General features: G+C 35.2%; 1 protein-coding gene across 1 annotated transcript; it reads left to right on the top strand.

The window, feature by feature from the left end:
- Positions 1–10,606: 10,606 nt before the first annotated feature.
- On the top strand, positions 10,607–11,290 carry LOC133197026 (4-diphosphocytidyl-2-C-methyl-D-erythritol kinase-like). The gene has a single exon (XM_061332866.1). The coding sequence runs from the start codon at positions 10,607–10,609 to the stop codon at positions 11,288–11,290; it is 684 nt and encodes a 227-aa protein (XP_061188850.1).
- Positions 11,291–13,330: the final 2,040 nt, after the last annotated feature.

Below are 13,330 nucleotides of genomic sequence, written 5' to 3'. Positions count from 1 at the left end.
CGCACAGGGCAACTTGATGAGACGGAGGAGGAAGTGAAACAATTAAGACGAAAATCACAGTGAGCACAGCCGACATGTGTTAGGCAATGATTCTACAACAGAGAGAACAACAATCAGCCACAGGAGAACATCAGTCAACAGCAAGAAGAAACGGAACATTCAGAGAATATACTTAGTAGACGGTGTTGATTGATTGATTGTATGTTGTTTCACTCATATAGAGACGTCACCATATACCGGTGAAGGGCTTCCAAATTAGACTTTTACTCGGCACCCAGGGCCTTTTAACAGTATGGGTCCTTTATTGTGCCAACGCCTACCGTGACACGGGACCTCGGTTTTTAAGGTCTCGTCCAAGGGACCCACAACTTTCAAATCAAAGTGCCGAGCGCTTGGCGATGGAACAGGTGCTACCTATTTTTATATCGACTTATGTCAGTCGCGGCCGTGATTCGAACACACAACCTTCCGATCACGGAGCGAGCGCTCTACTGACTTAGCTACCGTGACGGCGATGTAAGGAAGAGGAAAATAAATGGACAGCAGAAACAGCAAAAGTGATTGAGTAAAATGGCCAAGCAGTAATAGCAAAAGTGAATGGAAATAATTTGACCTAGATGCTGATGCAATTCTAAGTGCAACCCTCGCAGGCATTATTGACGGGGAAATATGACATAAATTATATACAATGTAGGTCTTGACAGGTTCGGGAAAGGGAAAAGTCAATTAAAGAGAGATTGATTGATTGATTGATTGATTGATTGATTGATTGATTGTATGTTGTTTTACGTCTCATTCGAGAATTTTTCACTCATATAGAAATGTCACCAAATACCAGTGAAGGGCTTCAAATTTAGACCTATCAGCGAGAGTTTTTTTATCCTGCCAACGCCTACCATGACAGGGGGCCTCGGTTTTTAAGGTCTAATCCGAAGAACCCGTGACATTCAATTCTTATTCAGGGCGCTTTGCAAAGGAGCAGTCAGTACCAATGGTTACGTCTTAGGTTTGAGTGGGCGCGGCGAACGAGAATCGAACACGATGCTCCCGATCACGAAGAGAACGCCCTACCACTAGGTTACCATGAAAGGTGACTAAAAGAGTGAAGAGAAGGGGGAAATAGCAAGGATGAGACAAACCAGCGTCAGCTTCTTAAATAGTGTAAAAAAGCAACAACGGTGAAGTAACCACCACTTTCAGAGTTTAAAACGTAAGAGAATGTCTTGAGTTAACAGAAAGACCAGTCTACAAGGTGCAAGAAAAAGAAGCGAAATAGAGCAAGAGCAAGGCTTATTACAGACGCGTTCCAGTCATGATCAAGGTTGCTAGAAATTAAGGGTCTGGATCATTGAGATCTTCGAAAGAGGATGTAGAGAAGTATTTGAGGGAGATGCACGGTGATCCGCAGGGAAGAGGATCTAGGGATATTTGGAGCAGTTAATACATGGAAATAACGAACAGTATTCAAAGCTCAAAAGTCCATTAAACAATATAAATCAGGAGCAGAGCAAACACGGACCTCTGAAACATCAGAGGTGAGATCAGGTGAGCATCCCCTGCCGACCGGTCACAACCCGCAGTGTGCTCCTTGCATCCAAATCTTCACGAATAACCATCAAAGCTGAAAGAAGTAATAGACGCAGGCCCGTGGTACGCGTAAGGGGGGGGGGGCTTTTCTGGGAATAATCTTTTGCCTTAGTTTTAATATGTAAAAATTGATGTGGATGCTGCTTAGCCTTGCCGTTTGTTGCTGTATGATCAAACATAAGCCAATACTAGCATTTGAGAGAAAAAATGTATGTACCGAAAAAAGACGAGCCCCACTTTCCCTCCCTCCCAGCGAAAGAGGATTTTAGATTAGGACAGTTTACGTTTATTTTTTATCCCCTGTTAACTTTTTTTCGGACCCCCCCCCCCCCCACACACACACACTTTGAAATACATTGCTACAATGGGGTACCATTAAAAGTTTACAAGATCTGTCAAAGGTTGGCGACTTCTCTGCAAACTGATAAAATTTGTTTGGAGGAGAGGTCAATTAGCAGATAGCTGGTACAAAACAGAAGGCTGTTTTATTCAAAAAAGATATATCGGAGGCACCAAAACAGTTTAAGCAATATCAATCCTGAACATAGAATGAAAGATATGCATGTACCTTGCGTACCTTGCTATTTTAGCTACATGTAGAAGAAAGTACTGTTACATGCTTGAGATCTGCATCGCATTGCAAAAGGGGTATGCGGAGTATAAGGAGGTATTCAGCACACAAGTGTCCTGACAAAGATAATCCAAGAAATTAAAGGGAAACTGGTAGTCCAGTCATATTGTTAGATGAAATGTATGGAAAAAACGAACAGTATTCAAGCTCACAAGTTCATAAACAATACAAAGTTTGGAGCAGAGCAAACACGGACCTCTAAAACATCAGAGGTGGGATCAGGTGCCATGGAGGAGCGAGCATCCCCTGCTGACCGGTCACATTCGCCGTGTGCTCCTTGTCATGATCGGGAAATAACGGGAAAATCCGTCGACAATTCAGTGTGTAAATAATAGCTTAAGTATGAAAAACTTAAGTCAGCATTTGACTTAATGATAAATTGTATTTGCTGACAAGTTCATTGTATGGACCAAAGTACTTAAGAAATGACGACTTTAAACGAGACTGCTGATATTTTTGTTTCATCAACTTGTTTGTCGATAACTAACCTCGTTTTAGAAATTGTTCATACGTAGAGTATGCTCTTGCGTATCGAATCAACTGAAAGATATAAACCCCGTATGCAGTTGATGAAGGTATATTGCTACATAAATAAGGGAAGATGACGATTGAAAAGTTAAAGTCATTACGTTTATCATATAAAGCTTGGTTATTAGATAACCATGAACGTCTTTTCTAGTAAAAATTCCAAATATGTATCAGATGTGTCAAACTCTGTGGTATCTTTTATTTCAAGCTTACCGAGATATATCGTATCGACATAAGAATGGAAATAACCATTGTTAATTAATTGACAATATGTCGTCGATATATCTAAATGTCGAGTTGAAGGCCACAACAAGTGTTTTCTTCTTTTTACGTATAAGATTGTGAACAAATTCTGCTTCATATGAATACAAAAATAGGTCTGCTAATAACTGGGCACAATTGGTACTCATGGGAATTCCAATAGATTGTTGGAAGACCTGGTCTCCAAAAACCACACAGATGTTGTCAATCAGAAACTCAAGCATCTTTTTTAATATCAACTTCATAGTACTTGTGTACAATCAGAATGTTTTTTAACAAAATACTTTTGCAAATGACCAATGACAAGGTAAGTAAATTAACGAGTTCCATTTTTATTGAAAAAGCAGCTGTATGATATCAAAAAGCCTGGACTTTAATTTATCGTGGGGAATGGTTGTATATAAACTTGAAAAGTCGTAAGTTTTTATGTTGTTGATTTTGGTAAAATTTTGTGATTTCAAATTTCCAATAGTTCCTTGGAATTTTTAAGTATCCACATCTGATTTACACCACTTCTCGAATATATTGTTGCACAGTACTCCTGAAGTTTCTCCTTCACTACTGTTGATATTTTAGTGAGGAGTAAAGAAAGAGGCTTGGTAGAACATTTACTGGAATCCGCTATGTATCTTTGTTTGTAAGGATTTTTATGAAGTTTTGGAATCCAATATAGATAATTATGGTAATTCAAATTCATGTTGGTTGCTTGGAATATTAAAAATATTCAAAACTGACATATGATTTTGAAGAATTTTCATCTTAGCAAAGGGAGCTATGGGTATAAGTTGTTATAAGTTGGATTGTTTTAAATTCAAGTTCCTCTAAAATGCAATTGAAATAATGAGCCTTACAAACAAAGACAATGATGTTACCTGCTTTGTCAGCAGGGACCAGTACACACTGATCGTGTAATCTACATGTATTTAATTCTTTTTTCACTTCTGAATTATTGAACACAGAAGGATAGTTGGTTTTCATTTTGCCTCTCAATCGCTTAATGCGAGACTTTAACATACATCTGATACATTTAATCCGTGTCAAGGTCTTCTTTTTCATGTCTGGCCCATCGCCTGCCGTAATCTTCCACAGAATCCATAATATTTATGAAAATATGACGCCAGTTAAAAGATCGAGGTTCCCTAAATTTTGGCCCTTTTAAAATTAATAATTTAAGGTTCCTACTATTAACTATATTTGCGTCACCAGTAATAACGTGTCCAGCAGAACTATAGTACGTTGTAGGGTGAAGAAGAACATGATCAGGAAGGAGGATTATGTTTCAGATTTTCGATATCTAGACTCTGAAAAGTTTTCTTGTAATTAAAAGTTTGGAAGCAATAGTTGATGTATATTTGTAGGAAATACAAGGTGTAGTCTTTAACTTGAAATATGGTGGAATACAAGACTGGAGCCTTTTGTGATTAAGAATATTACTTATATTAATCGCGTCAATTCCTTTGTTGGCATATTGGAGTTTAAGGAAAAAACGGATTGTTTTAGCTGCATTTTCTTCAGTAAAACGTAGGAGTTTAAAAAGCTGATGATTTGCAATATTCTTAACCACAGATCCGAGCCTGCATTCTGGTGTCAAGGAAGCAAAAATGGATTTTCCTTGACATTTTCAAGTAGACTATTTAAAAGTTTCAAAGGGACAGAGTAAAGTTTGGTGCGAATGTGATGAAGACATAACTACTGATTTACATTAGGTAGTAAAGAATCAAAAGAGACATCGTGTATCAAAGGTTAATTGTAAGACCGATGCCCATGACTACGCCTCTGTGTATGGTTAACCGTGACACGGTACCTAGTTTTTAAGGTCTCATCCGAAAGACCTGTGACTTTCACTTCTAGTGCCCCGGGCGCTTGACGAAGGAACAGTCACTACCTATGTTTACGTCTTAGGTTTGACGCGAGAATCGAACCCTGGCCTCCCGATCACGTAGCGAACGCCCTCCCACTAAGCTACTGTGACCGATCTGAAAATAGCAGAACTTCAGAATGGAAAGCTCGGAAGTGTTTGGTTTTATCGCACACGTTAACAATAGCCGGAAGTTTATGAATCTTCTGTAAAGTCTTTATTAGCAAAAAAGTTTCTAAAAGCGAACTCTGTTATGTTAGCGTAGGTTAATGATTGATAAAGTAATAAAATACGAGACTGAAGTGAGGGAGGGGGAGCTGATGTTAGGTATCTTGTGGAAAGAGAAAGGAGGAGGTTACTGTAAAAGAAACAAGTGCCTGTGAGTAAAATAGGGATGTGTAGTAGTAGTTATGATGGTTTTTTTACTGAGATAATTTTCGGCTGGGGTCATTTTTAATATCTTTATCGTTATTTGTTATTCAAAACTTTCCATTTTTTGATTTGTTAAGAGAGAAAATTTCAGATTCAATGTTTCTCTTGGTTTACTGAAAAGTTTCACTTTATGAATAGTTCAACATTGTGCATTAATCAGGTTTGGAACACTCTCTTTAAAGAATTTCTTAATAAAGTGACAATACAGAGTTAAATATCTTTGTTTAGTCTATTATAATTTTGCAACGTGAATTTTTCCACATAATTATGTTAAATATGCATATTTTTTTATTTTGAAATTTTTAAAAAAGCAACAGAATCGGGATATTCTACACCTAGTTAATGAGATTTGTTTCTAAATATTAAGAAACTCTTTATGATCAATATTGACCTCTGTTCTCTGTCAGTGCTAAGGCATTGTTTTTAATGTTCTGGATTGCATCTGTTTGTGAATATGCTTAAGTAAATACAAAGTATATATAATTATTACAGAGCCATATCCTAACAGCATTTACCAATCAATGTCTTTACTGCAGTGTTGAGATGTGAGTTATACACCTTTTAGAACCTGAATAAATCAAGGAAACAACGATAACTGAATTTTAACAAAATTTAATAAACAAAAGTAAATTTTTACAGCAAAGTCTATATGCTGACAGTCCCGGAAAGTGTCATCACGTTTGACTATTGTGTTACTGCACTTACAAAATTCAGAATCTCTATGTAGAATTTCCTTTGTCCCAATGATCTTTCACAAATAAAATTGAAGATAAATTCACAAACAGCAAACAATTCACTGTTTTCCAAACTTTCACGATGATTAAAGGATTTTCCCTTGGATTTAAACAATATATTTTCAGTGAAAAGTGTTCAATTCTTTCTCGAAAGACAATACAAACACATAATTTTTAACTGTATGCTGCTCTCGAGGTGCCGTGCTGTTGATTCAAACCGACGCCCTTTCACACTGGACTGGCTATTGTATCAGCAAAAGGAAAACAAGTACCCCTTCCATGACCTGTGTCGATAAAACGGGGCGAACCCCCGAGGAAATAAGACCCTGGAAAAATAGTGAAAAGGACAAACATACTAAATAGGTGTAGATTCTAACTGTACTGATAAACTTCCCGTAAATACCAGATGTACTTCAGGGCACCCATCCCCGGCTACTGCAGACAAGCCAAACAGGATTTATCGTGGCTGCAACTTTCCCGGATACTACTCGAATACGAGCACACGGGTATATAAAATTACAAATCGAGGGGCTCCCCATAGGATACTGACCAACATTTACAATTAAAAGGGTTTTTTTCCCTCAAAGGATAAATTTCGTTTGTTACATGCAGCTTATGAGTACACCTAACCTTTGGTGTAGACTCTCTCTGAATTCTGAGTAGCTGTTTCTTTTAGTTCTTTCAGATGTACAACGAAATTCTTCAAAATTCAGCTCTTCTATATACGTATATCTTCTTTATATCTTCAAGATGTTTCAATTTATGAAGGTTTCCTTTCATATTTACTTTCAGAAAACTTCATAGCTTTTAAAATGTTTGCAACTTTAGTTCTTTTGTGGAGTTTGTTTCTAATTCTTACTTTCATCTCGGTTAATTGGCTCATTGTTCTCTCCTTTTCCTCTTGCAATTACCTTCACTACTCAGGATATTACTTCATTGCCTTTCATTCTTTTAATTACAGCGTAAATTTACTTTCTATCCTTTCTGTTTGTTATCCGATTATGAGTCCGTTTTCTTCCATCTCTTCTCACTCAGTGCTTATATTTAACTTCCTAAATCGTCTCAGAATTCTGTCATATTAATACTGTAAACTTTAAATTTACCGGGTGGCAGTGAATACAATATACACTGTCATATTGTAAATTTTGTATTTACTGTCACCTGGTAAATTTAAAATTTACTATATATCAGTGATGTGACCTGATCATGATGATTTATTTATCCTATAAATTTCTATTTAATGTATACTTTCCTCGAAAGTCCAATGTCCCTTTCCAAATCCTGATCTTTGAGGACGGGATCCTCCGACTTTCCATTTCAGTATAGTGAATTTTTAATCAAGGTTTGTTTTAAGTTACTTCTATTTATTTCTTACATGCTAAATCTAGGTTTCAAGCCCTTAATTTAGGCAAAGATAAAGTTACGAAAGCAATTTATATCTATGAATTCTTTTTTTGAGCACTTGGCAGACCAATTGAGTGCATTATATAATATCGATAATATTCTTTTTTTGTTTGACAAAACATGAAATTTATTCCCCTGTTGTAGGATCCAAAGGTATGTCATATATGTAGAATGTTTGATTACACTTTCTTTTATTTTAATACATGTACATGGAGAGAGATTGAGCTTTATCTGGCATAACCCATTGAGAAAAAACTGGTTTTTTAAACATGACTAGAATTTCTTATTGTAAAATATTTCAATGTATTTCAGAATCTAAGGAATGTAAAAGGTAACGGTTGCTGCACGATTCTCAAGAATGGCAAAGATCAATTGTCTTTTGTTTATACATACAACCTTTTTATTGCGTGAGATCAGTTCTCTCTTGTTTCATAAAGCAGCGTAAAGTTATTTACTGCTTAAATCTAAAACGTAGGAAAAACGGAACTTGAAATTAAAAAAAAAATAATTGAAAAAAAAAAGATTTTTCACCGCCGGGGGACCCAGCATGAAGACCATAAGCTGACAACAGAGTTGAAAATTCATATAAGTATAAATTTTGAAGGAATTTTGAAAATAAAATAGTTTTTTATGTGTTGTACAAATATGCAACTCTTTAAACATGTATCCTAATGAGAAAACAAGATATTCGAGAAAACAAGATATTCAGGATATAAATTTGGATTAAGTCTGTTCTTAGTTTATTTTCACGGAGGCAGAGCAATAACCATAAAATAGAGTGCATAGAATTTTTTGTAAAAACTTATAAGTATCATCAACATATATTAAAAACATGCTCATAAACATGTTATAAAGAATTGTCTCATAAACAAAAAAATTCAAGACTCGACATTTCAAAATTAGCTTAAAATTCGAATGAAACTCGTGATTGCTTAAAAGAACTACACACGCTAACTTTCGATTCCCGCCTACATTTTACACCCATTTAATTCAATACTAATGGCATTTTGGCCGTAAAATCTTTGTTGAATGCAAAGAACAGTTCAATGATAATTGACTGATAATTTTAATGCCAGTGTTAAATAGTTAATTACCCCTAATTCCAGCTCTTAAAATAAGTGGGGTATACGATATTTTTCATTGATATCGGGCTTTAAACCATCACCACATTTTAAAATATTCTTGGATATGAATAAATGTTCCTTAAATCTTTTCTTATGTTTTAGGCATATAAAATGAAACATATATTATTATAGCTGCAGATCTGTAGCTCGCTGGTCTGAAAAAAAAATTGGGATGGACGACCAGAGAGCTACAGTGCCACCCATTGAAAAAAGTGTTTATTTATTGCGCACATAAAGAGCGCTGTTTCCCGATTTATTTCTCAGTATATATATATATATATATAAATATTACTAACCGAGTTCTCCTTAAATATTCTTTTACTACTTCCACAACAATATTGTATGTGCAAGTCATGAACGAAGCGCGTTGGACCGAATTGTCTTGCCGCTCAAGATGGCAGTATAAATAGGCGAAATTTTCGATGGTCTCAATTTCAGGCCCAGGAAGGCTACTTACCACGGTTTTGGGAAATGCTATATTCTGGAAGTAGTGAAGAAATATGTAAGGAATACACGGTTTGTAATATTTTGAGATGGTAACTTAAATACACGGAGAAGTAAATCGAGAAACAGCGCACTTTTTTGTGCGCAATAAGAGACTTAAGAATGTCTGAAGGAAGGAATAAACAACTAGAGTTCACCTGAAAAGAAAAGGAGGCCGACCAAGGAATGTCTGGAGAAAGGAAAAGACAACTAGAGTTCACCTGAAAAGAAAAGGAGGCCGACCAAGAAATGTCTGGAGGAAGGAATAAACAACTAGGGTTCACCTGAAAAGAAAGAGAGACCGACCAAAGAATGCCTGGAGGAAGAAACAACCAGTGTTCACCTGAATAGATCCTGAAGAAGAAAACCCAGCAAAGGGATCAAAGCAAGAGGAATGCTGTTGGTGGTCTATGCCCAAAAAGGGGTATCAGTATTAAGTAAATAACAATTTTAATCTTGAATTCCCATTTATTATAGTATGAAAAAATTATTTGATAATTCCTGGTAGTGAAGATAATCTAGAAAGGAGAAACAATAATGTTCAGATATGATGAAATCTTTTTGGATACTTACATACGAGGGTGGCTTAAATCATCTCGAAAAATGAAGATGAAAGAAATAAAGACATAATGTAAGAATTTGACAGGTCAAGGATCATACGCTATCAGGGCTCAAAGAATATCCATGGCAACCGTCTACCATTAGGTGGTAGGAGAGACAGCAGAATAGTCCTATCTTCAACATTAGCTCATTCTGCTTGTGAAAACATTTACAGTCTCTGCCTTTCAGGAACATTCTCTTTTTTTGTTTCATTTTCCACCTTTGCTTTAATTTTGCTTTCTTTTAATTCTCTGTTCGTTTGTCCGTTGTATTTTATTGTTTTATAATCCTTTGAAAAATTGTATATATTTTCAAGTAAAGGACATTGAAATACTTAATCAATATACTCCGAGAATATTACAAATATACGTAATAACTTCCTTTATACTATGATTCATTATTTAGATTCCTTTTGAAATTTCCCTCGCTTGTAATATGTTTACACACATTGGAAGTATTACAGCCTTGGACTGATACTGTTACATTAACGTAAATAATTAAGTAAAGGGACGATTATTAATTTATTTTTTTTTTAAATTGCTAGCTCAGTGGCTTGTGCATTTTAATTTCCAGCTATCAGTAAATATTAAAACAAATTATAAAAGTAATAAAGAACAGAATACTTATTTAAAAATCTTTTTGGCTTATGCTCAAAAACTGTTAAAGCACTGAACTCTTAAGTGGACTTTCCGAAAACAACCAGTTATATCTATATATAGATCCACATAAGCCAGCGCTGTTTCCGCATAAATTGTAAAGAGGCGTTCATGTGCATGCCAATAAGTTTAAAAGCTGGTTCAAATAAATCAGAAATAGATTACTGCAGTATATGTCAAGCAACAAAGTATCAGAACCTAACTATTTCAGTCTCATGGTAAAATCGAATAAAAGTTTTGCGAAAGTAAACATATTTTTGAAGGTGACAAGGAAACGCGGAGAATATCATGAATTCCTATCGAGATTTATGCGGCTTGAAAATCTTTACGATGAAGTTAAATTTATTTCAAGTGTTCAGAGTGATTTTGTTCTAGAGGGAAACTTTTCATGCACTCGAGAAGAAAACACAATTTACAGATCTTACCTATCTTTGCTAGAAAGAAACCTAAAATGTGACCAGATCAAGGAGTTTTTCCGTAAATTCAAAGTGGTGGTTGACAAGAAGATTCCAGAGTTTGGTGGTCTTGGAGGTGGCTCATCAAATGCCGCTACATTTCTACAGATGGCAAATGAGTCCTGTAGACTGGGGCTTAGTACAGACGAACTGTGTCAGATAGGTGAAACTATTGGTGCTGATGTTCCCTTTTTTCTCTACGATGTTGATTGTGCAAATGTTATGGGTATTGGTGAAAAAGTTGAACCAATCAATGAAAAAGCATTGGACCTTAAGTATAATACCCCCAACATAAAATGTAACACCGGTCAAGTATACCGTAATTTCCGAGAAAAGCATTATAAAGAACTTTCTTTAGAAAAGTATGAAGAATTAAAAACAATATCGTCTAGGGAGTTCCTAGAAACGTTCGATGCCTATGTCGCCAACGATTTGTGCGAGTCAACATTAGAACTCTATCCTGATATGAAACAACATGTAAGACAAGGATGGTTTTTAACCGGAAGTGGAAGTACTGTATTTGCATTAAATGGATAAGAAACCTGATGCAAATATAAAGTATTTCCAGCCTTTGAAGGAATTTTTTATGTCCTTCAATTAAGGATTGAAAAGATTGTTAACAATTGCCGATGAATCTCCAAAAGAAACATAAACGTCGTTTTGCGTCGGATTAGACATGTACTGGCCCGCTTTTAAATGTAAACACTGCTAACACCTTCATATTTTATTGATATTATTTATTGATTTGGATATTTTTCTCAAACCTTCGATTATAAATTAGCTTAAGTTTGTGAAAGATGTGTACGCCTTCCTAGTTCCTAAATATTACTATATTATCACTAAATTATCTTTATTGAAAGCTAGGTTTTGGAAGCAAAAAACATAGCTCTTAAGAACTTTCTCCGACTAAGACTTATTTTCTGACTTAAAAATCAATCGTAAACGGAACAGAAAATTATTAACAGAATCTTGGAACTGTTTCAAATAATTTGCACGGTTTAAGTTTCACTTTAAATTATGATTTAGGAATATCCATCATTGGACTGCCCTTTCTTGATCCTTAGATTGAATATCAAACTATTACATTGACTCGTGGCATATTTATAACGCTGTGCACACGTAATAGTGAGAATATGAAAAAAAAATGACAATCTGTATGTAAAGTGCATTTTCTATTTATGATCGAATGACTTAATTTAAGTTGTAACGCGTCATTTGATAAGAAAATTAGTTTATATCGCATAACCTGTGCTTCCTACGTCACAATGACTTACGTCAAAAACGTATCAATCCGCTTGACGTTACTTTTAAAATATGACCAATTTGAAGGCATTTTTGAAGGTGGAATTGTCTTATTTTCTACTCTTTATGATGTAAAATTAAATAATAAGGAATAAATTTAATAGCTTCACAAGCTATACTTGTATAACCTGGGTTGGAACAGTTTACAATTTTTATAAACCGCTTCGCGGTTTTAAAGGCGTATACTGTCCCAACCCAGGTTATACAGTATAACTTGGGTAGCTATTTAAAGAAAAACCACTTAAAGCGAACAAAACTTCATTTCTTAACTATATATATATAGAATATTATACAATCATAGGGAAGTCATTACCTGTTTCAACCAAGGTTCACTTAATAAAAGAACATCGGGGCATAGATTTCAAAATAACAACAGGGCCCATCACAACTCTTCAAGCATTTTAATTTACCTGATCTATGTTGTCAATGAAAATAAGAATTATAGAAAAAATAATCTACCATCACACTAATAGCCCATCATTGAAAACTCAGTAAACCTTTCTGTAGACAAGTACACAGGATTAGAAAACTAGGCATGGCTTTTCCATATGGTAGCAATGACACACTATGTATTTTTTACAAATATTCATCGACTATTGGTTCCAAACTTTGTAATTACAAAACAACTACAATACCTAAATATCAAACACCTTAAACATAATCCTCATACGTGTTCATATTCTTACAAACACTGGACACGTCATTACTGGTAACGTGAATATAGATAATAATGAGGACCTTAAATCATTAATTTTAAAATGGCCAAAATTTAGGGAACCCCGATCTTTCAACTAAATATTATGAATTCTGTGGAAGATTACGCCACGCGATGGGCCAAACATGAAAAAGACCTTGATACTGTGTCCGAATGCTTTTAAAAGTAAAAGTAAGATGGATGTTGAAATTTCGCATTAAGATGTTGAGGGGCAATATGAAAGCAATCTGTCCTTCTGCCTTCAATAATTCCAGGAATTCAGAAGTGAAAAAAGAATTAGGTCAGACGATAAATTCAATCCCACCTCTGAAATTTCCAGGGGTCCGTGTTTTATGGTCTCTTCACAGATTTGTATTTTTATAGATTTTTTTTTAGATCATCACTGTTCGTTTCCTTCACCTAAGTTCATTGTACTGGTCCCAGCTGAAAAAACAGGTAACAACATCATCTTTGATTGTAAGGCTCATTATTTTAATTGTATTTAAAGGAACTTGGATCTAGTTCTGAAAGTGGTATTCCAACTAATACTCATAGTTCCACCTGTGCACGGAATTATTCAA

This window comes from Saccostrea echinata, unplaced genomic scaffold (assembly GCF_033153115.1).
Source record: "Saccostrea echinata isolate AGI-Se365-2 ecotype Australia unplaced genomic scaffold, CSIRO_AGI_Sech_v1 ptg000030l, whole genome shotgun sequence".
Lineage (NCBI taxonomy): Eukaryota > Metazoa > Mollusca > Bivalvia > Ostreida > Ostreidae > Saccostrea > Saccostrea echinata.
This window is presented reverse-complemented; position numbering and strand designations above follow the sequence as displayed.

Coding starts and splice junctions, on each gene's coding strand:
- LOC133197026 (XM_061332866.1), top strand. CDS start 10,607: ATGCGGCTTGAAAATCTTTACGATGAAGTTAAATTTATTTCAAGTGTT.